We start from the raw sequence: 26,819 nt of genomic DNA on the forward strand, positions 1-26,819 counted from the left end.
AAATGGAATTATTATTGCAGGTATTAAAGTGGGTTTCGTTGCCCAGGACAGAACACTTGGCCTGAGTGTTTCTCCCATCTGGAAATTGTTGGAAACAATTGGAGTATCGGTGATTTTGGTGTCATTTGTAGGTCACAGTGAACATTGTGGTGGATGGATGCACGAGGCACAGCAGAAATGGCTGGACTGTAACAGAATAAAACTAGCTTGGCTGAAGTGACTCTGGCCCTTTGGCCAGACCCCGTCCTCTGCAGACAGACTCATTTTCCTTCCAGTTCTCAGCCAGAGAAATGCTGTGGAAGCTGCAAGAGGCTGGAGCCCAGGCTGAGGACAGAGGCTGGCATAAGACCAGGCCATGTGGAGCCATGGCAGGACTGAGACTGTCACCCCAGGGCTGGATCTGTCACCCCAGGGCATGTTGGACCAGTGGCTCCTGAGCATCCACAGGGGATGTTGGTGGCCAAGTACAACTGGGGGACCCTGGGGCAGATATGCTGACAGGTATCCAAGATGGTCCCGCAGCCCAGGAACAAGGGAGGATTTATGTTGACAGAGGGTGAATTTTGAAAACAACACACTCATTTTGAACTGTGGCTCAAGTAGAGAGGCAGGACCAACGTCTCTGCAGATGCCCAAACATGAGGCTATGCCACATGGGGGAGGCTTTTTGTACTGCTAAGAGCAGCACATGTTCAGCTGCAGGGCACCCACACCACTGCTGTGCAGTTATGCACTAGGCATCACCAGCTGTTTGTGGACTGATGAGGTTTGTTTTTTTTCCAAGCTCTTTGGTTTGTCTCACAGTGAACAGAATCTTGACCCTGTGCAGTATTCACCTCCATGCCTTGAATTAAAAAGTGGTCTGATAAGAAGTGTTTTTTTATTACTTGGAGAGCACAGGTGAATTTTATAAAGAGGTTTCAGCAGAATGGATTTACAGCTGCTCATAAAGATACTGAAAACAACAACAAAAGGAGGATGACACTGGCCTTTATTAGCTCCTTGTTTTGAGAAATACATTAATCAAATGAAATTCAATCTAAAAGACCTAGAGAGGCATATATGAAAGGATTAGTCAATTGATGTGGAAATTAATTAACAGTTCAGACACATGATTAACAGCAAAATCTGACTGTGAAAAACAGCCTGTGAATGACCCACCATACAGCCTCGTCCAGTGAAAAACGACCCCTTATTCCTAGCGTCTTCAATAGCTAGATTTGTCACACCAGATAACACTTTCATGCACATAATGGAAACCAGAGCCAAACACACACATAGAGCAGCGTTCCAGCAAACCAGATTCTGCCTTTATTGTACTCAGAACAACAGATTTTAGGATTACAAAAAGAGCTGAACACCAAACGTGAAGGTCTGCCCTGTGGCACAGCACGGCCCAGGGCTTGCGTGGGACCCAAGCATGGACTCAAACAGTCAAAAAGTGTGTATTCTCATTTCCCCTCACATAGTGTAATGGGGTTTGTCTTTACCCCAGATACCAGACAGGCTCCTCTTTTTGGTTATGGGAACAGACATCCTTCAGTCTCCTATGGAGACTCCCAAGGCACGGTTGTCCCCCAAGCACCCACCACTGCTGGCCAAGGCAGCAGCTGTCACTGCTCTTGCCTCCATGACATCCAACCATCGTAGGTCTCTGTTTTCCTTGGTCAAGGAATTCAGTTCCAATTGTGACAAAAAAAGAGCAGTGGCAACAATCCGACTAATGTCCTTCCCTAGAAACAGAATTTGGCCTCAGACGCTGTTACTTTGGGGAAAACTCTGCCATTTCTGAAAGCTGATTGAAAAAAACTAGTGTTGCAACCATAATAAAATGGTGTGTGTGAGCCCCAACCTCACTGCACGTCCTGCAGAAGGTAAAGGCTGGAGGTGCAGCAATGAAGTCCCACAGAGACAGGGCAAAGGCTTTTCCATGGCAGACACAAGAAGCCAAAAGCTTCACCCTCTCCTTGCAACCAGGCCCTGGGAAATAACCACATTCCTGTACCTGAAAGTCCTTCTCATTCTTTGGGCTCCTTGTTCTTCTGTTGGTTCTCCTGCAGCGTTTGCTTCATGACTTTACTCAGCTGTGGTGAAAGAAGCAATTGCAGACACTGCACTTTGTTACTTCCATTAATATAGCTATGGGCTGGGAGTCCTCCCCAGGCAAAAAGGCACCAGCAATGAGCTTTTTTGGCTTATTACAAAGAAAATAAAATCTATCAATATAAAGAACTCTTTTTATTACAGAGACATGTTAACAAATAAAACCAGCATTGAATTGCCACGGAACACAAAATACCCGGCACAGAGAGCAGCTTATAACAACTTTGCTGGGGTTTGATGTGTGGTGCAGATATTTACCTTCTGAATCAATCACAAGTGCAGGTTCCACTGCTGTGTCAAAGGGGAATGAGCACAAGTCCCTCGGTGCTGCCTGGCAGCAGGGGCCAGGTTTCCACCCCCACTATCCCAGGGTCCCAAGTGCCATCGTGTCCCCACTGCCTGGCCCCTCCCACAGGGGCACGGCGCTGGTTCCCAGATGCACCATCACTGCACTGTGGGCACCAGGATGTGACAGTGCAGAGCGTGGCTTGCCCAGTCCTTCTGGTACAAGAAAGGATTTCTGTGCCTCTGAAAGTCTCCTTCGAAACAGCCAGAGAAGTGCTACCATGCTGTAATTCCAGGATTCTGCCCTAAAGTGCAAGGATGCTCTGTGCAGTCAAAGAGGGCAGAAATAAAGGACACTCTGTTGTCCCCCAAGTGCAAATACTATCCCTGTCTAACCAGAGCCAGCTACAAGAAAGCTGGAGAAGCAGATACCAACACTATGCCAGTGTATGCTCCATTCATACCATGAAAGGATGGACCTTTGACAACTGGGCAGTATCTAACCAGAAAAAAACTGTTCATTAAAAGTTTCCATTAATATTGGCACATACTGACTCCTCTTCTGAAGAATATTTATTTGCAATCAATGGGCAATCAGAAAAGAACCTCTTAGAGCATTAAATAGGTATCTTTAGCAATATAAAATAGGGCATGCCTTTATATATATATATATAATTTTTTTTTTTTAATATGTTTAACATATATTATGGGACTGAACCACCTAGGGAGAGAGATCTGCAAGTGGGGCAACAGCTGCAGGGAGCTGCAGGACAGCCTGTGCTGGCAGGTGATCTGGCAAGGAAGGCCAACTCTGCCCAGTGGGAGGCAGATGACACCAGAGGCACCCCCCTCAGCATCTCTAGGGACCACAGCAAGGACCCAGTGGCACTGTGTGGGCTGGAGCAGAGCAGTGCAGGGTGGGAAGGAGGTGGGCACCGGGCTGGCCCTGGAGGGCTGACCCCTGGCAGTCACCTGCCTGTGCATGGCACCATGCTCTTGGTGCCATCCTCTCAGCTCTGTCTTAGCTCCATTGTCCCTAAGCCAGGCACAAAGGACCTTTTGCCCAGTGTGGGAATGGTGACACCAAGGGGGTCCCTCTCCCAGTGCTCGCCCATCCTGAGGAAATCCTCAGGGGCAGCCTCTATGTGATGGTGAAGATTGGTGAAATTCTCTTTGCTTTATTAAAGCAAAAGTAGACAAGAAAATGCAGTAGAAAACACAAAGTACAAAGATACACGGCAGGACCTGGACTTTGGTATATCTTAAGCATCTTTTTCTTCTGCAGTTCCTGCAGCAGCCCAAGAAAATAAAGAAGGAAACAGCATTAACTCCCCCAGAAAATACAGACACAGGTGCTATTGGTTCCCACATCCTCCACTCATCCCTCTAATAGTATCATTAAAAGTCAACCTTTGAATAAAGAAGTTGCAGAAGTTTAATTAGATGCTGAAGGGACAGAGCCCACAAGCCCAGTGCCTGTGGCTCTGCAGTCTCTGGTGAGGAAGGCAGCTCAGGGCCCCCTGCACATGGACCAGGGGGCTTCACCAGAGCTCCTGCACCCTTCTTGGAGCATTCGTGGGGGGAGCAGCATTGTACAGGTGAAGTGCACACATCTGGCAGGTGAAACATCAGCAGTACCTCCTAAACCATTTTTCATCTGCTCTATGCTTTCACCAGCACATCAGTGTATGCAAATCCCTGTTGTTTTTTCCCTAATCTCCCAGCAGAAAAGTACCCAGCAGACTATCTCCACTCTCATTAACTAATGAAAACTTCACTGACATGAGCTTGTGCAAAATGTAAAGCTCTCCAGAGTAGCTGCTCGGATTGCTCACAAACAACCTCCTGTTGATGAAGGGGATCATTATCAACCCAGTTGCTCATGGTATTCTTCTGCTTAGCAGCCAGAACATGTTCAAGAAGAGAGAAATGCACCAGCAGGACTTTTTCACTGGTTCATTTACAAATACTAGAAGATCATAACAACATTTAAAACACTTGCAGCCCTCTAAAATACGGAAAGCTACTGAGAATCCCATCCTGCTGGCTGGTGTTCAGGCAGGTCACCTACAGATTCTGGTGCCACCTGCATGAAGGGATTTCAGGAGAAAGAGCATGACCAGGGCAGTATCTAGTAGAGGAGCAAACCCCATTGCCAATAACTGTAAAGAGAGCTCCTCCACTGCTACAGTTGTGTGGGTTTTTTTCCCCTACTCCTTCCCTTAATGAAAATCTCATTGCATGACAGAGAAATATCAGAAAAATTGTTCCGTTCTTGCCAAGGGTTTGCAAAGAACCCAGAGGTACCATGAGGGCATTTGCTGGCAGAGCTGTGAGTGATGGCAGCTGCTGAAGGGCCTGGGCAGCACGAGCAGAAGCAGTGGTGCTGTCTTCTACACGACACACGTGGCAACCAACTGGCCTGAACTCCAGTGCCTTGAATGTTGGAGCCACCCAACAAGCATGAGCAGCTGGTACCACACTGGGACACAGCACGACACAAGGCACGTGTCTGACCTGGTTCACCTGCCTCAGCCAGGTCTGTGCAGGAGGTTTTGGTGAGAAGGGGGGGACCAGAATGTTGTGGGCAACATGGGCTGGGCCACTTTGTGGGGAGCAGAGTCACCAAAGAAACAAATCTGACTATGGACATGGAGTGAGCCAATGTCTCCTGACCCTGAGGTATCAAACAGACCAAGCAAGCCTGCCCTCCTCAGAGATTCCCACCTGTAGGAGTCACTGGCACCACAAGACCCATCAGCCTTTGCTGGGGTTGCTGGCTGGGGACCCAGTACCCATGGGAGCCTTTATTCATCCTCACAGCAGAGCTGCAACTGGCTGTGCCACCACTGTGACATATGGAGCTGCTGGGGACAAGCGGGACGTGAGAAACACGTGAGAGATGAGGCACAAGGGACGGGGTGTGAGTGATGTATAAGGGACCATGCCTGAGGGATGGTGTGTGAGGCAGTGCAGGAGGGACAGTGTCCTCCCCAAGTGCAATCAACCACCGCAATTAGCAGGAGCTCTGTGCACTGCTGGAAGGGCAGGGGATCTCCTCAGGGTTTCCTTTGCAGCCCCTGAAGCACCATAGCAGCCCCAGTCCCTTCCCACAGCCACCTCCTGAAGGCCAGCAGGAACTGCAGCCCCCTGGCCTTGCAGGTCCCTCAGGTCCTGGCCCTGATCCTGGGACTCTGGGCTGCTGGCATCAAATAGCTGGGACAAAATGGGAAGTAGCATAGCAGAAAACTGGTCTGTGGATACCCAGCAGGAGCAGTGAGGGGCTGGACGGGAGAGCATGAGGTGTGAGGAGGTGTGAGGAAGCCAGGCACTTGAGGAGGGGGTTTGGCTGTGTGGGGGGAGCAGCAGCTGCCCAGGGTGGGAAGGTGACTGCTGAGCACCAGGCATCTGCAAGGCAGGCCCAGGTCCAGCTTCACCAGCCATAGGAACAGCATGCCAGGTGGAACACAGTAAACATCTGCCATCTCTGGGGGTTTCCCAAAGTCACCTTGTCCTCCAGCCCTTTGCTGACACCCTGGGAGCTCTCTGGGCTGCCAGGAAGGCTGTGGGGCCCTGGCAGCCATGAGCAGCCCCCACAGCTCTCTGACCCAGCAGCAGCTCCAGCAAACCCATCAGGCTGCAAAACCATCTCATCTTCCAACTTTTCTCTCTGTCTCTGCTGCAATATTTTAACTCGTCTGCTTTCCAGCACCATAATGCAAATAAGAAATCCCAGAGGAGGTCAGTAAAGTAACCCACACCCAAACTTCTAGGTTCAATCTGCTTCTTGTCTTGTTCTATTTTTAACACACACCCAAACCCTACAACTCCTGCCATTTCTCCTGACCTCCTGTGGCCCTGGGCCACTCAAATTCACTGAGGAAAACACACAAACAAGAGAACGTGGACACGGTGCCACTGCCACCACCTCCTGTCCCAGCACAGTGAGCCAGATCTGGGCAGAAGCTGTAGCTGGAAGTTCAGCTCAGAGGTACCTCAGGAAAAATAGAAATCTCAGGAATCCCAGCAGGTCTGTTACTGTCTTCTTGGCACCCTGCCTCTGTGGAGGGGATTCCCCAAGGCACTGCAGTACAGTAGTGCAGAAATAACAGGCAGGAGACAGCTGAAATGAGGGTGGGCAGCACTGGGAATTCCCTCCAGAAGATCACTGTGCGTGGAAGTAGATAGGCTTGACTTTTCCAGACAAGATCTTGGGAACCTGCACAGAGATGATCTCGGCCATCATTTCAGGGTAGTCCACACTCACCATATGTGCCTTAATTAAAAGGTCAAATGTAAACTGATGCAGATCCTTGGCAATCTAGGGAAGGAAGAAAGTTTGTTAGGTGAGAAGTCCCTGGCCAGCAATTGCTCTGGGAAGGTGTCAGCAGGCACAGGAGGTCAGGGCTGGACCTTGCTGTGACAGGACCTGCTTTGCTCTCCAGCCACCACTGCCCTGCCTGCAGTTCCCAGATGGCAGGTATGTGTCCCGAGGGGGAGCCAGGGAACCACCCAGGCTGGGAGCACACAGCATATTTTGCCATTGCCCTTCACACCCAGACACTACCGAGTCTCAGGAAAACTGGTATCTATAAAAAAGGTATTTTCTTACTCCTACAAAACTTGTCTTGCTGTGGGCTGATGCTGCTGACTTCACCTATTAAGAATTATTTTTTGCTTGTAGACATATAATTGTACAGGCATGGAGCTGATCCCCAGGCAAGAGGAAAGGTCTAGTGCACCTTTCACCAGCACAACAAAAGATCAAAAGTCATAAATAAAGAAATATGTTTTCACTGCTGTTGTCTGAAAAGATTCACTGGGGGCACTGAGATTTTGAGCTGTTCTGCCAGGCTGACAGTGGAAAAGCACCATCTACAATTGGTAAAGAAGGATGCCCAAAAACCCAAGCACAAGAGTGATTATTGCAAGGAGTGACAGACCCAGGTAACTTTCTCTCCCTCCTAGAGTTAGTGTCTGTCTTTGGTCTCTTAATGTGGGAGCACATGGCACCTGTCCTTGGAAAGGTGTGCCAAGAGGTAAAAAGCAAACTGCAAAGAATGACAGAATCATTGAACAACCCAAGATTGAAGAGACCTAGAAAGGTCACCTGGTCCAGCCTTCCTGGGGCAAGGGAGCCTAACGCCCATCTTGGAAACCTCCAGGGATGGGGACTACCACCACCCTGGGGAGGCTGTGCCAGTGAATTCTCCTTGTAAAAAACTTCTTTCTTATTTTGTTTTTTATGTGTATAGCTAGACATTTCACTTACAGGATGCACAGAGTCCAGGACTTTGGTGAGCTGGTAAAATCGCCGAGAGCAGGAGGTCGGGTTCTTCCTCTTGCAAGCAATGATCCGGTCAAGTTCCTTAATGTAATTCATTCGAAGTTCATCAAAGAGCTTCTGGTTCTTCAGGCCATCCACTGGAACTGGATGGAACACGGGAAGGAAACAGTAAGAGTTGCCCAGAGAGAGAAGAGAATAAAAGAGGAAGAGGAAGGCTGAAGAAGGGTCAGTGCAGACCTGCGAGGAAAGATCTGCCCATCAGCTCTGCTTCTGCTACGGCCTCACTCCGAGGGCCTGTCAGATTCCAACCCGAGAAGCCTTGTTCAGCACTGGTTAGAAAAGGCAGGCAGGGGAACCAGCTGCAGCACTGTTTTCCTCCCCAGCAGTGGATGCTCAGAGGTCCTCACAACGAGGGCAGTGAGACTGAGAAGCAGCCTCCTGCAGCAGCTGCAGGGGAGGAAGCTGCACGGCGCAGAGGCGGGTGGGCTGGCTGCAAGGCTGGTGCCCTCTTGGCTTGGCAGCTCAGGGTGAAGCAGAGAGAACATTCCAAGCCATTGCTTGGGAAACAGGAATACGTGCACAGGGTGATAAAGCCCAGAGCCACTGAAGCCCTGCTGAGGAAAGGCTGGCAGTACTTACTAATACTGAAGAAGAGTAGAGCCTTCATACAGAGGAACTCCTGAGGAGTGATCTGAAGCCACCCGAACTCCTGAGAGAGGTGCCGCATCCTGACACACTGGCTGTACATCCTGGATTTGTGCATCCGGTACCTGGCAGGACCAGACACGGAAGGAGTGGCAGGGACAGGCCAGCAGTGCCCCCGGGGGGACACGCTCTGCCCCAGCCACCCCAGCCCCACCTGCCACATCCCTGCAGCTCTGCCTCAGGGGAGGCTGGTGTGTGGGAGAAGAACGTTTTCCAAAACTCCTGTGTGCAATCCTCTTTGTCTGGACACGGGTGACTGCCTGGGCTCAGCTGCCTTTCCTGCACACCCCTGCAGTGAGTCCCCGCTGCTGGCTCTCCCAGAGGGACACGAAGCTGAGCTGGCAGCTCTCAGAGAGGTGTGGATTTGCTTGCTGCTGTGCTTAGTTATTGGTTTTGAGCTCTTCTGCCTCAGTGTCAACAAACCTTCCCTGTCTCTGAGCTGATGCTACATCAGAGAGAACCCATCAGAAACTCACAATGAATGATTGTTTCTGTTTCTGCTTGCTCTAGCTGACCAACCCAGCTGAGAACAGGAACTCAGACCCCTCAGATAGAAGGCAGGTCTGCATGGACCAGCCCTTCACACCCAGTACCAGCACTTGTTGCTGCCCTGATGGAGGCTGGACCCTGCACAGCTGAGGGAAAGGGTAAAAGGACCAAGAGAGACATCATAGCTCTCCTGCTCCTGGAGATCAGTGCAATTAGATCAGAGCAATTAGAGAAGAAAAGCAGGGCCCTCCCATGCCTTGTTGGTCTGCTCTGAGAACATGATTACTCAAGTTGTACATCTCATAAGCAGACAGGGAAGCAAAGTCCTTGTCTTGTTCTCACCTCTCAGCTAGTCTGACCCAGACACAGCACAACATTAGATTAGAGTTGTCATTTCACACTTACTCATTAAAGACCAAGTCTGGAGCGAAGTAAAGCATCCTGGAATTGACGTTGGTGAAAGATCTCCAGCCCATAGCAAAAACCATGAGACCCATCCAAGAGTACTGGATAATTGACATCTGATCATCCACGTGCAGGTTGCGAAATCCTAGCCAAAAAAATGAGAAAGGGATAGTACAAATCCATGTTGGTATCCTGCAGTTACCAGGAGTGTTTTCCTGCAGGCACCAGCTCTCTCACAGCATTCCTGTTAGGACAAGGCGGTCCACAGCCCAACCTTGGCTGGCCCCAGGACACACAGCTGCAGCTGGGAGACAGAACTGCAGCATCAGTGGCCTGGTGCTCCCACCCTCATGGACGAGCAGAAACAGCCAGAGCTCAAAACCAGAGCTGGAAGGGGAGAAAGGGGATCTCCAGATACATGGAAGGGATGAGGAAAGCCACAAGCAGCAAAGTGTTTCAAAGGAAGAAAGTGACAAGTGGTAAAAAAGTACGTATTTAGAGGGGAGGTTGAGATTAGACATTGGGAGGAAATTCTTCACTATGAGGGTGGTGAGACCCTGGCCCAGGTTGCCCAGAGAAGCTGTGGCTGCCCCATCCCTGCCAGTGTTCCAGGCCAGGTTGGATGAGGCTCTCAGCAACCTGGGCTGGTGGGAGGTGTCCCTGCCCATGCAGGGGGTTGGATCTACATGATCTTTAAGGTCCCTTCCAACTCAAACCATTGTATGACTCTATGATTTTCCCCCAAAGAGTCTTGAAGTCCTTCACAAATTATATTTTAAGACTTTGCAGGACCCAGTGAGGTGAACAAGCATCAATCTGCAACAGACTGGACAAAAAGACAGCAGGATGGGATTCAGTGGCTTCCCTTTGGAAGTCTGTTTGACTACAGGTGCTGGGCAGGTCCAGGTGCCCCAGCCCAGGCTTGCCCTGCCCCAGCCCTGCTTGCTGGCACCAGACACCCCACCCCAGCGGGTGGAACCAGGCCACCTGCTCTGCAGGCACAGCGTGACCCCAAAGCCTCTGCTCCAAAACATTCCCAATTACCATGTCAGACAGCTTGTCAAAAATGAGCCCAATAAAGAGCCGAGGAGGATTTGTTTGCCCTGCTCTGTTGACAGGAATGAATCAATCAGCCGCAGGGCAGCGGGCGCCCAGCGGCAACACAATTAACTGGATCACGTTCTCCAGGCACCCAGGCAGAAACCAGCCCTCATTAACCAATTACCTCCTTTGGTGCAATTCTGGCACTCAAGGAAACAAGCTGGAAAAACTGCCATTATTTTTCACTCCGTTAGGACTTCACAAAATGTAAGTAAATGGATTTTACTGTATGATGCCCAGAGCCAGGAAGTAACCCTGAGGCCTCATCGCATGGTCAAAGACTCCTTTGGTTTCTCTGTCAATACACGATGCATTTGTCTAATGACCACGAAAATGAATATGAAAACTTCTGCTGAACCACAAGCTAAACAGAAATATTAAGTACATTCTAATCAAATCAGTATTCCCAGATGGCAGCTTGCAGTTAAATCCCAGGCTTGTTTTCCAACACATGCACAAACACCACTTCCAACATTGTGCTTTTCCCCCGATACCTGTAAGCAGTCAGATGCAACCTGGTTGCAGTCAAACACTAAAGGAATTCTGACATCTCCAATGTATAATTATAATCCATTGAGGCAAGTGTCTGCCTCTTCCTTGGGAAGCTGTCAAATGAGCACAAGCCCTGTTTTATTGCTGATTAAGCTTGCTTTATGTTCGCACTTTCAGTTTGCATGTCACTGGATGAAAAACTGAAGCTTGCATGCAAATAGTGCCCCACAGCATGGGAGGAGGTGCTGTTCCTCTGGGAGTTCCCAGCCTCCCATGGAACAGGAACCTTCTGGCAGCCAGAGAAAAACGTGTCACCAGCACACGGGGACAGACAAGGCACCTGGGCAGCTCAAGGGCCTGGTAAAATCAGTCACACTCATCTCCAGGACCTGCCTAGGTTAGATTTTCATATTTAATTACAGCTCTGCATGCTATAGAATCCTATTTATCAGTAAATTTGGTCAGAGGTGAATTCACTACCTAGTAAAAATCCCAGTGATTCCTCACCCTGCTCATCCCATGGAGATGCTGCCAGTGCATGAGCAAAACCAGCACCCAAAGTCTCATCCAGGACTGGGGTTCCCTTAACCCCTAAGCATTCCAATACATTTCTGGAAGTACTTGTTGCTCCTAATCTTTGCTGCAAGAGGCATTTTGGTGCACTAGTTCATTACCTTGTAATTATGTTAACTTCAAAAAAAATACTTGTGCAAGCTTTATCAGTGTTTAAGGAAAGGTATTTCAACACAACAGTTTTGTTGTTACAGGACCTAAAGTTTGCTTTCTGCTTGTCCACAAAACCAACTTCTAGAAACAGTGGTTGACTTTTCTAAGAGGAATCACTGCTTCCAGTTTCTGAGCCAAAATGTGTTGAAACCAAACTGATTTTCAGAAACCAGATGCCTATTTTTTCCTGGAAACCTTCCTGCTCCAGGCATCTTAGCTGATGTATGGCCAAAACCACTGTAAAAGAAAACAAACACCCACCTGATTCCACAATGTATTTTTAACTTTTTAGTATTGGAGTAGTTTGAAGAGACCCAAATGAAGACACCTTCTACAGAGAGAAACCATAGCAAAAGGAAAATTAAATGTACTGAGGACTTGAAAAAGATCAGTGCATAACCTTTTTTCTGTGAATAATGGTAAAGCAGCATAGTTTTGAAAAAAAATCTCCATCTTCTCTCTTGATGCACTGCTGTGCCAGAATTCTATCTTCCTAAGAGATCAGCAGCTGAACACCTCCCAGATCACCATAAAGTAACATTTCTAATACAAACACTCATTTTCTTTCTGGAAATTTTATTGTCCAGAGAATGGAAAAAGATGCACAATTATTTGTATCCTTCCAGCTAAAAGGTGAGTTAGACACATTGCCAGACAGTAGATCTAAAGAGAAAAGCAAGCCAGCAATGGCCTGGAACACCCACAAAGCCCCAGCTACTGACGAGCACAGAGATTTTACAGTAGCTCTAGTGAACAGATCCATCTCTATGGTCCAAGGGGGAGTATTTCACCTGAAGGCATCTGCACTGACCTGCTGGCCAAATGAAGGGTGTCCATCAGCCTGCCCACCCCCCTAGCTCCACTCTGCAGCAGCCCTGCCCTGGACACCGATTTCCTAACAGCTTCAGGAATTAACTGAAGGTTTTCCATTTGATGCCAGATAAATGATCTTTAAACTAATGTGTTAGAGTGCTCCTCTAAATTAACTGTAACACCTTTACTGAATTTATGCATATGGAAAAGGAAAAATACACAGTCCTTCCACTTACCTTGAAGTGGACAGGTTTTACAGATTTAATCAGACTTTTTAATTCTGTGTTTCAGCAGCTTTCCTGGCAAGCTGTGGTTCTTTACTCTTTCCTTTCCAGGGAAACCACAGTTTGATTCTACCTTCTCCCATGCAGAATTTAAACTGCATAGAGTCTAAAGGGTCATACATCACTTTCTCTCCACTGGGCAGCAGCCAATATTGTTCCTGTGGGCAAGTATTTCAAAATACTCCTACCTGATCCTGTCTAGTTCCCAGGATATCACTGAAACCGCACTGGAAGAAGTGCAGCAACATCCTGCTGCATATTAATCACTCAGGATTAATGTACAGGTGATGTTCCATGCAGGATGCAAGGTTAATAATCATCTATTAACCAGTATTAACCTATTGCCACTATTAGCAGGCTGAGGCTACCTCTATTACGGGTACAAGTTCATCATCATGATAGAGTGCTTTGGGTTGGAAGGGCCCTTTAAAGGTTCTCACTCTTTCCACTTTAAAATTCCCCCCTCCTCCACAAGCAGCAGTCACTGGAAAAAAAAAAAATTGGTCTCTTTACATGGAGATACACCTTAACTGACACACAGGGCTGCTTATGCCGAGTTAAGCCAATGCCTGTGCCAGATCTGCTGCATTAATGGGGAGCAGGGACAAGGGAAGAACATCTCCACCTCTTCTGGGGAGCTTCTGCAGCCCCCCCAGCACCTCCAGCAGGCAGCTGAGGGCTGGGCTGGGCTGTGCACAGGGGACCAGCAAGGTTTGCCCAGCCCCACCACACCACCCGCTGAGACCTGCCAGCCTTGGGCAAGGAGGTTCCTCCTCATGCCCCAGCCCACCCAGCTGCTCCCACTGCACCAGCAGCCACATCCAACAAACAGCCTCCAGCCTCCCAACAGGCTGCGTGGGGATCTTTCTGTTTTGATAACAACTGCATCCCACTGGTTTTAATGGCTTGTTTTTTGGTACCTTTCCTTCCCCCCTGCATGCGTCTGCCTGCATTGCCCCGAGCCCACCGAGCTGCCCAGCCAACCTGCAGACCTGGCAACTGGAAGCACTTCTGCTTTATTAACCAAAAGATAATTTAAACAGAATACAGATAGCAAGCTACCTCTACCCAAAGAGTGAGAGTGCTGCAGTGTGTGCAGGGGGGGGCAGCCTGGGCACAGCTCCCTGGGGAGCACTGTGGGGAGCAGAGACAGGGCTGGATGAGCCCCCCTGGAAGCCAAGAGGCTGCACAACCACTGCCCAGAGCAGCAGAACAGCCAGAGAGCTGCTGTTGTTTCTTCCTTCCCTGGAAAACAGCAGGAGAATGACTAAGTGGCAAATTTGTGGTTATCATTGTTGAACCCCAGCGTTGGCACATGTCAGGGAATTGCTTGAGGAAGCTGGGGAAAACAAACGGGCTTTGTCTCTGGTGGCGGGGATGGGGATGCTCCAGAGCAGGGAGGACAGCATCCCCAGTGTGCCTGAGCAGGGCACCTGCACCTGCCAGGGATCCCCTGGGGCTCAGCTCTGCTGGAACTGCCCAGAGAGCAGCGACATAAGAAGACATAAGAAGATTATCATTAATTGTGCCCAGAAGCTGCTGCTGGCACATGGGTGCCACTGTGCAGCCATGCACCATGGGATGCAGCACAGTGCAGGAAAAAGGAAAACCTTTGGTGAGGGAGTGGTTGTGATCAGAAATGTTCCTCAGAGCAGTCTCCCTTTCCATCAGCACTGCCAGTTTTACAGCCTCAGCCCCTGGATTGCTGGCCCAGTTTGGTGGTGTCTCTATGTACTTTGCTGAAGAAATCTCGATGTCTGATGCAGATAAGCCAGAATAGGAAGCATGATGTGTCCCTGATTTCACAGGCTAGGTGAACCTTTTCTGACTCAAGAATAGAAGAACTAGAATGGGCTACCCTGCATGTAAGCAAACTCAGGCTGACACTGCTCCTGGACCACCAATCAGGACACTTCAGGGGAACTGCTGAATTTCTGGGAATGGCAAATGTCTGACTACATTTCATCACCTGGTTTCAGCACATAGTAGCAAATTTATTTTTCTTGTTTCCTCCTTTAGTCATATCACCCTGCACATAAAGAGTATGATCCCTCTTTTCCATGGCATTTCCCAAGGAACAGGGCCAGGGGAACAGGACCCTGGTGCACCCTGGGTGAGCTCAGTCTTCTGTAATTTCACTCATTGAGCTGGTAGGATTACAATATGCAATGGGCAGTGAGTTACAGACCAGTAACCTCTGTACTCAGGACCAGGGAGCGTATCCAGTGAAAGACACGCTCAGCAGGATGTTCCCATTCACACCACCTGATAACTGCCACCACTTGGAAACTGCCCAGCTCTCATATACTCCCATATCATGGCTAATATACTCCAGAAGCCTGTCACCCATGAGCAACCTGACTGCCAGGAGAAAGTCCTTTGGAATTCGGTATCTCTCTTTTGCAATAAATTGTCTCATGAAATACAAAAAGAAACCCGGCAGGGTGAGCTGGAGAAGAGCAAGACCCTGAAGCCCTGAGCAGCAACAGCCCTTCCCACAGGAGGAAGCAGCCACGTGCTGACACCACGCTGGGTGCCAGGGGCTATCAGTGGGGACAGACCCAAAAGCACCAGATTCTATATACTCTGTCACCCCTTACTCACCCTTAGTCACCTTAGTCAACCAGTCACTCAAAGGAGACAAACTTCATGCTGCTGCAGCCTGCTTTGAGGAGACAGGACACAACCCCACAAAGATGCCCCCCCAGGAACTGTGTGATGATGGGACACCAGCTGCAGAGTTCCTCCTTTGAACCCACCCCAGGAGATGCAAGCAGGGGGCTTTAGGAACGTGCAGGGAAGGAATGGGATTTGTTAGGCTTCTTTCTCACCTGGCAAGGCCTTTGCCCATTTGACCACATAGACCAGCTGCCTCTCCCCGAGCTCATTCAGGCTGCTCAGCAGGTTGGAGAAGGAGTCTGGCTGGCTGTTGTCATGGCCAGCACACACTATGCCAGGCTCAATGGCCTCCAGGACGTTGAGGAAGATGGGCTGGCACTCATACCCATCAATGCGTGTCATCACCATCTTGGTGGCTTGCTCCTCAGTGGGGCTGGATGAACTGGCTGCATCCACCTCATCTTGTGTCTTCAGGTTACCCAGCTTCTTCAGCTTGCGGGCTGTGGAAATGACACATTTTAGTGTGAGACTTCAATAAAAAAGCTTGAGGCTTCTTGGCCTTCAGCTCCATCACTTATATTTAGGGGGAAAGGGGAACTGATACAAGCAGCAGCTGGTCCTGCAGTGTCTGCCACACAAAGAGTGCCCCAGCATCCCAGACCTCACCTAATGACAAAAGGGAGCACGCACTGCAGATGGAAATCCATTTGCTCACTGATCTTCCATGGAAAAGAGGAAGCATCATTTACATCCTCAGCTGAGACCAGTCTCACATTAACCTCCACTTAGAAACAAAGAGGAAGAAGCTGGGGAAAAGAGGTGACTCTGTTTGTACAACTACTCACATGGAATTAAATGGGGAAGCAACTCAAGGAAATAAACTCAGTAGAAAGTCATGTTCCTGGGAAAAAAGCCATTGCATGCAGATGCTCAACTGGGATTGTCCCGTCCCAGACCAGAGTGGAAGCAGGATGCAACCAAGAGAAAAGCCTTCTCCCTGCCCAGGGCTTCTGCATCACCTGCTGCCCTATAACCAAGCTCTCCCAGGTGGGTCATTACTCTGCAGATACATTATGGAAAATTCATTTGGAAAGCTAGCCCACCAACAAGGAGAAGACAAGCAGGGCTGCCTTTGGTCTGCCAGCTTCAAGAGCAACATCAGCAGAGTGGGGCTGGGACTGCTAGCAGCTGACAACTGTGCCCATGTCACCACAACGAAGTGTCTCTCCTGTGCACCTGGCTCTTGATTACAGATGTTCATCTGGCAGCAAGATACAGCAGGAGCTTCAGATGCATGACTTCAAAACTCTCTGACAGTGTTCACCTAACCTGGCACCTGCATGACAGGCTGGCAGGCTGCTGCTGATAGGAACATCTTTCATCCTGTACAGAGTCAAAACACCCTAATTAATTAGAGGGGAAAAAATAAGAGCCCTTCATTTAATTCAAGCAGAGAATAGAACATCAAACCATTTGTCCTTGGGGTTTTGGCTCCTTCATTACATACTTATCTCAAATTTCCTTTCAGCTGTAATTAGAAAAATAAGAAGCAGAACATAAAAATGTCGTGTTAAAGTGCAGCTTTGTAAATCAATTCAAAATGTTGATCTTTAAGTAATGTACTTCGGATGATCTACTGTACGAGCAATTAAGACAGGCTGCTCTGTAAAAGAGGAGGGGAAAAGAGTCATAAAAATAAGAGCAAGCATCAGGAAAATAGAGCTGCAGGGCGGTGTGAGATCCTTCAGCCATGACCCACGGGGGCCAGAGCACCCAGCCCCACTCCCCAGGAAGTCACACTTGGGTTTTCCTCTTGGCACGGGTGGAGGAGGCAGAGGCTGCTCCCACATTTCCCAACAGCAGTGCAGGAATTCAGGATTCCAGGAGGCATCAGGGCTGACTCCAGCTCGGGCTGAAGCTACTTCTCGTGACTGTGCTTGGCACTGAACCTTCGGAGACAGGAGGGCTGCTGGAAAAGAAAAGCTCCCCAGCTTGGAAGAAGAAACAAAAACTGAACTGTATCTTCCAAAGATGAATAGTTGGTGCCCATCAAGTTCTCTGTGTAAAGGGAGCCAAACACACACTGCACAGAACACAGGGCCTGCTTTAAATGTTGGTTTGTTGTTGTTTTTTCCTTAAAATTAAACTATCTAGTAAGAAAAGATATTGATTAAATCAAGAGGAGAGTGAGCAAAGAGGGACTTTTTACTAGGGCATGTTGTGAGAGGACATGGGGTAAAGGATTAAAACTGGAAGAGGGGAGATTCAGATTAGACATTAGGAGGAAATTCTTCACTATGAGGGTGGTGAGACACTGGAACAGGTTGCCCAGAGAAGCTGTGGAAGTCCCATCCCTGGAAGTGTTTAAGGGCAGGTTGGATGGGACTGGGAGCAACCTGGCCTGAGCTGGCAGGATGGGCCAGTGGACACAGGACTAACAGGACCCCGTGCCATGGGAAGGTGGAAAACACCAGCCCCTGACCACCTCCTTGAAGCACCAAGGCTGCTGACACGGGGAAACCCGCTCCTAGTGTGAGGGAGGTGTTGGAAAACAGCAGAAGCCATAAGAACAGTAAAGACTTGGAGCAAGTAAGTAAAGGATGTGACCAAGGTGACTATGCTTCCTAAGTCACAACCAACAAATACTTCTGTGGGAACAGAAACTCAATAAAAGTGGGGGTTTTAATCCAGCAAGCAAAGCTGTCATAAAGAACCAGTTGCTGGAAATCAAGGACAGACAAGATGAAAAATAAGGTACATCTATCACAAATATTGAATGTATTCATGTATTCACAAATACTCAAGGTATTCCATCTAAACTACCACAAATACTGCAGCTGTGTGGCAAAAGCATGTTAGATTCTCCATGGCTGAAATGCTTGCAGAGATATCAGATGCTCTTATCAGACACGAGCTCTATTTTAAACACAGCAGCTGGCCCTGGACCAGGCCTAGTACAGGTGTATGCTGCATGCCTTGGGCTTCCACAGGCTAGTGGCAGTTACTGCAGGAGTTTTCTAGGCCTGCCATCAATGAAATAAACTGAATTTGGGAGGTTTTGCCCCAAGACAGGACCCACACAGAGTGCAGTCACTAGGCTGGAGGTGCACAGCAGCAGGATCCGTGCAGGCACCTGCACTGGCAGTAGGAACTGGTACTGTGAGAGAGGCAGGATGGTGCACCAGCAGAACCAAACACACAAAACTTGCCCTTGCCTTTTCCTTTTCTCCTCTCCTCTTTCCTTTCCCCTTGCCTTGCCTTTCCCTTTCCCTTTTCTTTTTCATTGCCTTCTCTTTGGCTTCACAGTGTTGATGGGGAGAGAAGATTCTGTTTAATGGATTTCAGCTAGCAGGTCAGAGTGATCTCAATCAATAACCGTGCTTCAACATATTGCCCTTCTGTGCCAAAGCAGAGAGTCCTAAGGAGGGAATTCAGTGTGCCACCTCCTCCTCCCATTACACACCCTGGGAGCTGCAGGTCTGCTGGTCACAGGCAGCCTTATTATACCCTACAAGTGACTGGTAATTAGCAGGCAGCTAAAATCAAGTCTTGGGAGCTTGGAAGCATTTTCCAATGCTCTGCCTCTGTACTGTGGGAGAAATAACCGTGGACAAACTCAAAGCATGCATGTTTTTAACAATTGTCTTTAAACCGACATTCAAAACAAATGTAAAACAGACCAGGCAGAACAGGTCAGAGTGACCCAAAGAGCTTAAGAGAAAAAAAGGGGGGAGGGCTATCAGTATTCACATGAATTTGTCAGTGTGTCCTGTAGGAGGAGGTTAGACTGCTGTATCTCTTCTCTTACTTATGGAAATTTCACCAGAAAACAGCATTGAAAATGAAGAACATGAGTGTTTTGAGTGGCATTCCCAAGCTCTCCTGCTGGTTGTGGAGCAGGGAATGAGTTAGGCTTCTCACCCCCTCAGGGGCAGGACAGCAGCAGCATCGTGGTCTCAACTCTCCCAGAGGGACAAGAAAATGGTCCCAGAGCAGTCTCCTGCTTCCCAGGAAGCTGTGGCTATGAACAGCCCGCTTTCCTGGGGCTCCCACATCATGGGGTGCCTTCATCCGTGCCCACATCCCACCTGGTTTTGGTAGAGCTACAGATTTTGGAACAAACAGTGACAAGGAGCTTTACCAGTGATACAGGAGCAACTTCCATCCAGCAAAGGAGAACACAGGGGCTATAATTTTATAAAGAAAAACACCCTATTCTGCCTAGGAAAAACCACCTAAAAATGAGAGTGCCCATTGTGTTCAAAGTGTTCAAAGGCTTTGCTGTGGGTAAGAATCCAGTTTACCCAGCTGTTTGCATTTTTTCAGATTAGCAAGGTTTTTAATTAAGGAAAAGAATGTTTCCTGCAACTCAAACAAAAGTTTAATGAAATTCACCATTTTGGTATTAGCAACCTGCAAATGTTTCCCACAGCTCATTAAGCTCTGCCAGCCTCATTTTTTCAGACATTTCCTGACATGCCAAGTGCATTCATCATCTGCAAGGTTAGCCTGGCTGCCCTAGCCCATTGCAAGGACCCAGGGGACATTATCAGACACTACCTCCAAGGGTCATCCCAGCCTCGTAGCACTTCCGCAGGCGGCAGGATGGGCAGTTTTTCCTTCTGAACTTGTCGATGGTGCAGTCGTTCCGGCTGGCACACAGGTACTTCTGTTTACCTGCAAGCATGGGAGGAAACGGCAGATGGGTGGTGGGCACTGACCAGACCAGGGTGACAAGGAGAAATGGGCTCAAGGCTTTAGAATCACAGAATCATAGAACTGCTTAAGTTGGAAAAGACTTTTAAGATCATCGAGTCCAACCACTAACCTAACTCTACCATAAACCATGTCCCTCAGCACCACCTTTCAAACACATCCAGGGATGGTGACTCCAACACTTCCCTGGGCAACCTTTTCCAGTGCTTGGAAACCCTTTCTGTGAATAAATGGTTCCTAATATCCAGCCTAAACCTCCCCTGGTGCAACTTGAGGCTGTTTCCTCTCATCTTATCACTTGTTACTTGGGAGAAGAGACCGGCACTTGCGTCTCTACAACCTCCTGTCGGGTTCACCAGCATCGTCGGGAGAGAAGGAAAGACAAGACCTTATCAGTGTAGATTTCCAAGTTCTTCCCTCAGCAGAAAATTTAAGTTGGAAATTGATATATTTTGGGAAAACAGCACAGGTCTTCCCCTGCTGCCACAGGAGTGGTCCACTGCCAGCTGCAGGGGCTTCCCAGGAGAGCCAGCTGCCTGAAGTGCAGCCACAGTCCCTGCCACAGCCCCTGTCCCCACTGCTGGCCATGCTGCTCCTCCTGCTTTCACAGGCACGTGACAGAGGATCTTAGACCAAGATCTCCAAGGAGAAAAAATCACTCTGCTATGTGCAGCACAGCAGAGGTAGTCAACAAACAGCAATTAAAAAGCAATGAAATGTGGATAGTTTGGTTCTTGTTTTTTAAATGTCACATATCAATTACTTGGCTTTTTGCTGTGACGGGCTGTTCCTCTGCCAGAACACCTGATCTTCCTGCCACCACACTTACCTACAGTCTGCCAAATACAGTTGCCAGACAGTGCCCTTCCCTCTACAACCACAACCCTCTTAACAGCACTTTTGGGGGCTGAAGGATTTTTTGTGCCACCCATTGACCCCAGCTGGATTTGTAGTGGGCAGGTTACAGATGCCAAGGTTGGGGAACTGACTTCAGGGGTGGTTCTGCTGCTGTGGATGTCCTGCCAGGCTGGTACCAGCCACCCTGTCCCCTGGGCTGCAGCCACAGCCAGGAGGAAAATGAGACCAGTGGTTCCCTGTACGGGACACCCTGTACAGCAGCGAGGTTAGGGGGCTTGCAGAAAATTCAGAAGTTACTTATTGTCAGACTAACCTGTAACTTAGACTCACCTTTCCACTTGTCTGGAGATCCGCCCTTAGAGCTCCAGGTTTCAGCTCTTTTTTTTTTTTTTCACTGCCTCATTTGCTAGACATGCCAAGACTGACTCTCCATTTGTTTTCTTGTCAAGTCTGAACATGTTTACTGGATCAGAATTTATCTGATGTTCTTCACACTGTTTCAAACTAAAGCAGCCTCCATAAATAAGAGCTGTGTGTCTCACTCTGCATACATGGGAAATCAGTCTATATCCAGCTTAACTTTTATTTATCATCCTGCAAGTGTTTGCTTGCTAAACATCCTTATAGGAGAAGCCCTTAGGGTCTACCAGAGACCCATTAAGAGGATGAGGTTGAATCTAATGCTTCATGTACCAGTTTTGACAAGTAAGGCACAGAGTTTTGTGCACTGATGTAACAACTCCCCCTTCTCACACACAAGCCCACAACTCCAGACATCAGAATAAACAGCTAATTTTTAGCAGCCCAGTATCACAGACTTCACTGGCACCATCTGTTGCTTCCCCAGTGCCTGCCTAGCTCCTTGTCTCCCCAAGCCCAGCAAAGGTCTCTCCACTGGGAAAACCCCACCTGTAGCCTCTCATCACAGGGGTGCAGAAAAGCTGGTGTGAGGCTCAGCATGGATATCATCAATACCTCCTCACCCTGCATGGGCTCAGGGCTGTGCCAGAGGGCTGCAAAAACACCAGACGTTTGAACTTCTTAGAATCATTCCCATGAAAAGCTGATCATTGCCCCACCCCCAGTGCCTTGGCTGCTAAGACTGGAGACATACTGGGGTGGGAGTGTCTCACCTGCACACACCGTACCTCCCTGAACACTTTTAACACTTCAGCAGCTTTTCTCACCCCCCTCCCCTTGCTCATTACCACTGTTAAGGACACTTTGACAAGCCTCAGAAGCAGCAATGACACCAATCCCAGGGAACACAAGCTCCATCCTCCCTTTCAACAGTTCATTGAGGAGGATGAGAAATAAACAACTTCAGCTGAAACTGGGTTACTTGGAGTTATTTTTGTGCTACAGGAAATGGTGTTGAGGCCTTACTCTCTCCACTCGACCTCTTTAGGTGCATCCATCAAACACGAATGGACGCCCTAGTTCCTCCGGCATGGGCACGGAGAGCTGAAGGGGATTTTGCTCTCCTTCCCCTCCACCTGTACTGCAGGATCCCTGTCTCATGACAGCATCTGGCACTGGGATGCTCCAGAGCCCATAAAAACCACCACGAGTATAAATTATCTGGGGTTGGAGCAGCTCCAGCCCAGCCCATGGGACGATCCCAGTCCCTGGCCGAGGCGGTGGGGCTGCCCGGGAGCATCACACCTCCCCGCCACCCTCCCCTTGCCTATCAGCCCCAGCAACTTCACTATCCCACCTTCCTAGCCTAAACTACAGCATTTTTGCAACAATAATTGCTCAACATCTTGCAAAAGCTCAAGCCTCCCCTGTGAACAGCTGAAGGGAAGGCAGCACAATCACTGCCCGAGCCCCCAGGGACGTCCTGGGGTTGGGCACCGCCCCATCACATGCCCTGCCCAGAGCAGGTACATCCATTGTGCCCCAGCCCCTTCCCTCCCCCAAGCTCCAGATGGGTCCCTACAGATGGGCCTGCTCCCCACCCTGTTCCATCCCCTCAAGCAGCCACAGGGGGAGGAGGGGGACAGAGGAGCCTTGGGAGCTGGCTTCAAGCCTGGCCTGAGGAGGAGTGCTGCCTCCCATCAGTGCTGGCACTTCTGGGAAGGGACACGGAGCCATCTCCCACCTGCCACCAGCCAAGACCTGGCAGGTGCCTCCATGGGTCACTGTGCACAACAAGGGCTCATTAGAGGAATCTTTACAACAACATCACCCCCCTGGCCCTGGGCTGGATAAATACAAGCTTTTGAGTTGTAGTCAACACCTCACCCCATGGCCATGGTACAATGATTTTGCTGAAATAGTGAGGGCCTGCTTCCTGGTTCACAAAATAAACTCTTTGGGGCAGGAGCCCATGCTCAATCTGGTTGTTTCTTTCAAGCTGTGAAGCATTAACAAAAAGGGAAATAAATGCAACAGATACTCAGGAGCCTGGTCCTGCTCAGCATGAGAATAAGCTGCTTGCTCATCTTGTCCTCATTAATCCCTACGGACATAGAGATTCCCCTTCTATTTACTGGAGAAACCCAGAGGATATGGTTTGTGAAATGAATCCATGACCCGGGGGAGGGATCACACTGTGTCACTGCCTCAGCAAAGCCACCTGTCCTGACCTGCCTGCACCCATGAACAGTGGGGACCCACCACAGCCAGGACACTCACTGGGGACCCTCACGCCACCAGAGCAAGCACCTCTGGTGGAGGCACCCCCAGTGCTGGGACCCCAGAGCTTGGGCTCCTGGTGCCACCTCAGCCAGGCAGGAAGATGCTTCTGCCACAGCCAGGTACTCCTGCTCCTGACCTGCAATAAGCACCATGGGAAGAGCAGTTCTCCAGTCTTGACTAAATATAAAGATCTATGGAGGAAGATCAGTTGCTCAATCCAGAGAAGTTAGTTAACTAAGAGACTGCTACCACATGAATTGTACCTACAGTAGCTTTCTTTTTCAGAAAGTGATCTACGCCAACACCTGGTGTAAGATTTATGACTGTGAAAGTGAAAACCCATTAAATGCCTTTTGGAAGACAGATACATCCTTGTATTTCAGGGTATAAAGCAAATTCTAACAGCATTATGGTGCTGCAGCACCACCAAAGTCTTCTGCAGAGCTGACTCTTTGGATACTGTCAAATCAGCCACGAGAAGAAGAAATTCAAAACATGGTGATGGTCTTTGAAAACAATCCACTTTAACTTGTTGTTATCTTGAAAACCAGCAATAAACTGTTGAGTTGGCCTGGAGACATTTCTCTGATGCAAGTCTAATCCTAAGCAGGTTGGGACATAGAACAATAATTCATATGAGAGTGACTGGGGGAAGTGGGAACAGGCAGCACAGCAGCCTGGCTCTTAGCTCTCCAGGAAAATTGCCAAATACTGTGGGGTTTTTTTCATTTAGCTCTTGGCTATTTAAAGACAGTCCCACCAGGAGCACAGCCCGAGGTGCCCCAGTGCTGCCAGAACACTGCACAGAGCAGCCCTGAACTGGCCAACATGGTCAGCAGATGTCATCCAATCTTGGAGGGACAGGAAAGGTCTTGGCCAGTAAATCTCACACAATCTTGGAGGGATGAGGAAGGTCTTGGCCAGTAGATGTCATGCAATCTTGGAGGGACCAGGAAGGTCTATTATTTCTTGGGGATGGATGCAGGGAACATAAAAGTGACTCCCACCCTGGATGGGACAACAGGAACTCCTGGACTGACGTGGATGTGTGTTGCATTTGAAGCATTTTTCTGTTTCAGGCACAAGGGTGGTACTTGAGGACCAAACTCAAATGTTTTCAACTCATCTGACCTGCCCTGACCATGTGAGGCAATGCCCTGCCTAATCATGTCATCAAACCCAAAATATCTGCTGACATGGATGAACTTTATTTTTCTTTTCTTTTTTTTTTTTTACCAAATCTTTGTTATTGCAGGAAAAAGAGGAATCAGAAGGAGGAGTTCTCCTCCTCCCCAGGCTGCAGTCATGCCTGGCAGCAGAGGAGCAGCAGGGCAGGCAGCAAACCCCAGCCCACTGCATCCCCCAGAGCAGGGACCCCAGAGCAGGGGACAGAAAGGCAGAGACTAAAGCCAGGTTTAAGTTGAGGGTGGTCATCTGCAAGTGAGGAAGTCCACATCAGAGCTGAAGAATCTGCAGTGTGTGTTTTAGAGCTGGCCTATATATAACCTGGAGAGTCTATAAATCGAGAGACTTGACAGAAAGAGGTCAAGAAAATATTCATGCTTTTTCTGTTAACTCTTCCAGCATCTTTTAGAACTGATTGAGCTGTGCAAAAAAAAACCCCAAGATGTCAAACATTTTATCAAAGCAGGAATTAAACCACAGGAATCCCTCAGTGTGTTTCAAAAGGGAAGAGGAATCAATGTTATAACTTTAATCTTTTCCCTTTCTAAACCCCTAGAAGCCAGTGCAGGCCTGCAAAACCTCCTTAAATATCCCTGAATTACTGCCAAATAAATTCAGCATTGTACTGGGCAAAGAATATGATAAAAGAAAAGTTACATGTCTATCTATTCTCTATTCCCCCCAGGAGATCTGTTGGTGCTTCTCTCAGTTTCCAGCCCATTGCTTCTCCTGCCCATCCCAGGCTGCTGGTTCACACCAGGAACAGGAACGTAACAGAGGAAGAAGCAAAGGTTTATCTTCCCATCAGGGAAGCTTGTTGATCTGCTGTTGTAAAAAGCCTTCCAAAGGTGACCACAGGCTTTCAGAGATGCATTTTATGGACTTTAAAACATGAGACCGCACTGAAAGATCAGCTTTCAACACTGGTCCTCAACTTCAAGAAGGAAAGGTCAGGCTGGAAAATCACCAAGAGTTAGGATAAAAATCATCACCTCCCAGTACCCTGCATGCAATATTTTAAAGGAGTCTGCTTTATTGTCACCTTTCCAAAATAAAGACTGTCCGTGTACCTCAGGGTAAGATGGGATGCAACCTCCCACTCAGGCAGGTCCCCCCACCTCTGCTGCTCCTCACTGCACTTCACTCCACAGTCTTGTCCAGGGGAAAGACAAAGTGCTGCTGTTGCCTGACCCCAACACAACCAAACACTTCTAACTTTCTCTGATACCCCAAGGCTTAAAAACTTAGAGGAGGCATAAATACCATTTAAATTAATGATACAACAAAGTCAGGAGAGAGAACACCAGCAGAGCATATGATGAAGGGCCATGCAAGCAGCCCCAGCTGCTCCTCACCCTCCCCAGCATCCTGCAGCCCCATCCCCACACCAAGCTGGATGGAGCCCACCCCAGTGTAACAGCAAGAGAACCACGCTGGGACCTGCCAGCTGCCACCAGCACTTCATCTGACAGAGCAAGCCAAGACTTCACTTACTATAAATCAACATTAACTTGCTGACTTAAAAAAGCATCTGTTATTTACTCTGGCTGCACACGCCAATCCATTTGGCCTTACACAGATCTGGTGCATCACAGAGACATATCTGTAAATCATTTACTTGGGGAAAATATGCCCAACTTATTATCTATTAATGTTATTTGACAGTCCTATTATGGCAACAAGATGCTGTTGTCCTCTGTGGCACAGCACTGAACCACAGCTGCCAAGTTCACTCTTGGCACGGATGATGAATGAGGGAAAACGTGACTCAAAACCCACGCAGCTTTATGCTGGAATGAGTGTAGAACCTCTGCTCTGAGCAGGGCAGTGAGCACCCACCAGGCTGGGACCTCCACTTGACAGAGGGGTGATGGAAGATGCAGGGGAGGAAGGTGACAGCAAGGGCCCCACTCTGCTGCCAAGGAATCACAGCTCGTAACTGCAGTGAGAAACCAGACATTGCTGACCTGCAGCCCAAGGAAAGACATGGGCTATGTCCTTCTACATGTTAATTGCCAAGGCAAGATGGTGCAAAGACCTCGCTGTTGGGAGAGAACATCTGGGCTCACACTTCTCTCTGGAGAACCTGGTACTACAGAGCTGGATGT

The 26,819-nt window shown here is 48.8% G+C and overlaps 1 protein-coding gene across 2 annotated transcripts in view; it reads right to left on the reverse strand.

Moving 5' to 3' along the window:
• Nucleotides 1-974: 974 nt before the first annotated feature.
• Nucleotides 975-26,819, reverse strand: part of AR (androgen receptor) — a 48,322-nt gene continuing 22,477 nt past the window's right edge. For both annotated transcript variants that reach the window (XM_051630290.1, XM_051630291.1), the window contains exons 3-8: nt 19,870-19,986; nt 15,522-15,809; nt 9,275-9,419; nt 8,315-8,445; nt 7,661-7,818; nt 975-6,709 (exon numbers count right to left, since the gene is read on the reverse strand). In XM_051630290.1, coding sequence (XP_051486250.1) covers nt 6,554-6,709; nt 7,661-7,818; nt 8,315-8,445; nt 9,275-9,419; nt 15,522-15,809; nt 19,870-19,986 — 995 coding nt within the window. In that variant the 3' untranslated portion in view covers nt 975-6,553. The remainder of the gene's footprint in view (nt 6,710-7,660; nt 7,819-8,314; nt 8,446-9,274; nt 9,420-15,521; nt 15,810-19,869; nt 19,987-26,819) is intronic.

This window comes from Apus apus, chromosome 12, assembly GCF_020740795.1.
Source record: "Apus apus isolate bApuApu2 chromosome 12, bApuApu2.pri.cur, whole genome shotgun sequence".
NCBI classification, from domain to species: Eukaryota; Metazoa; Chordata; class Aves; order Apodiformes; family Apodidae; genus Apus; species Apus apus.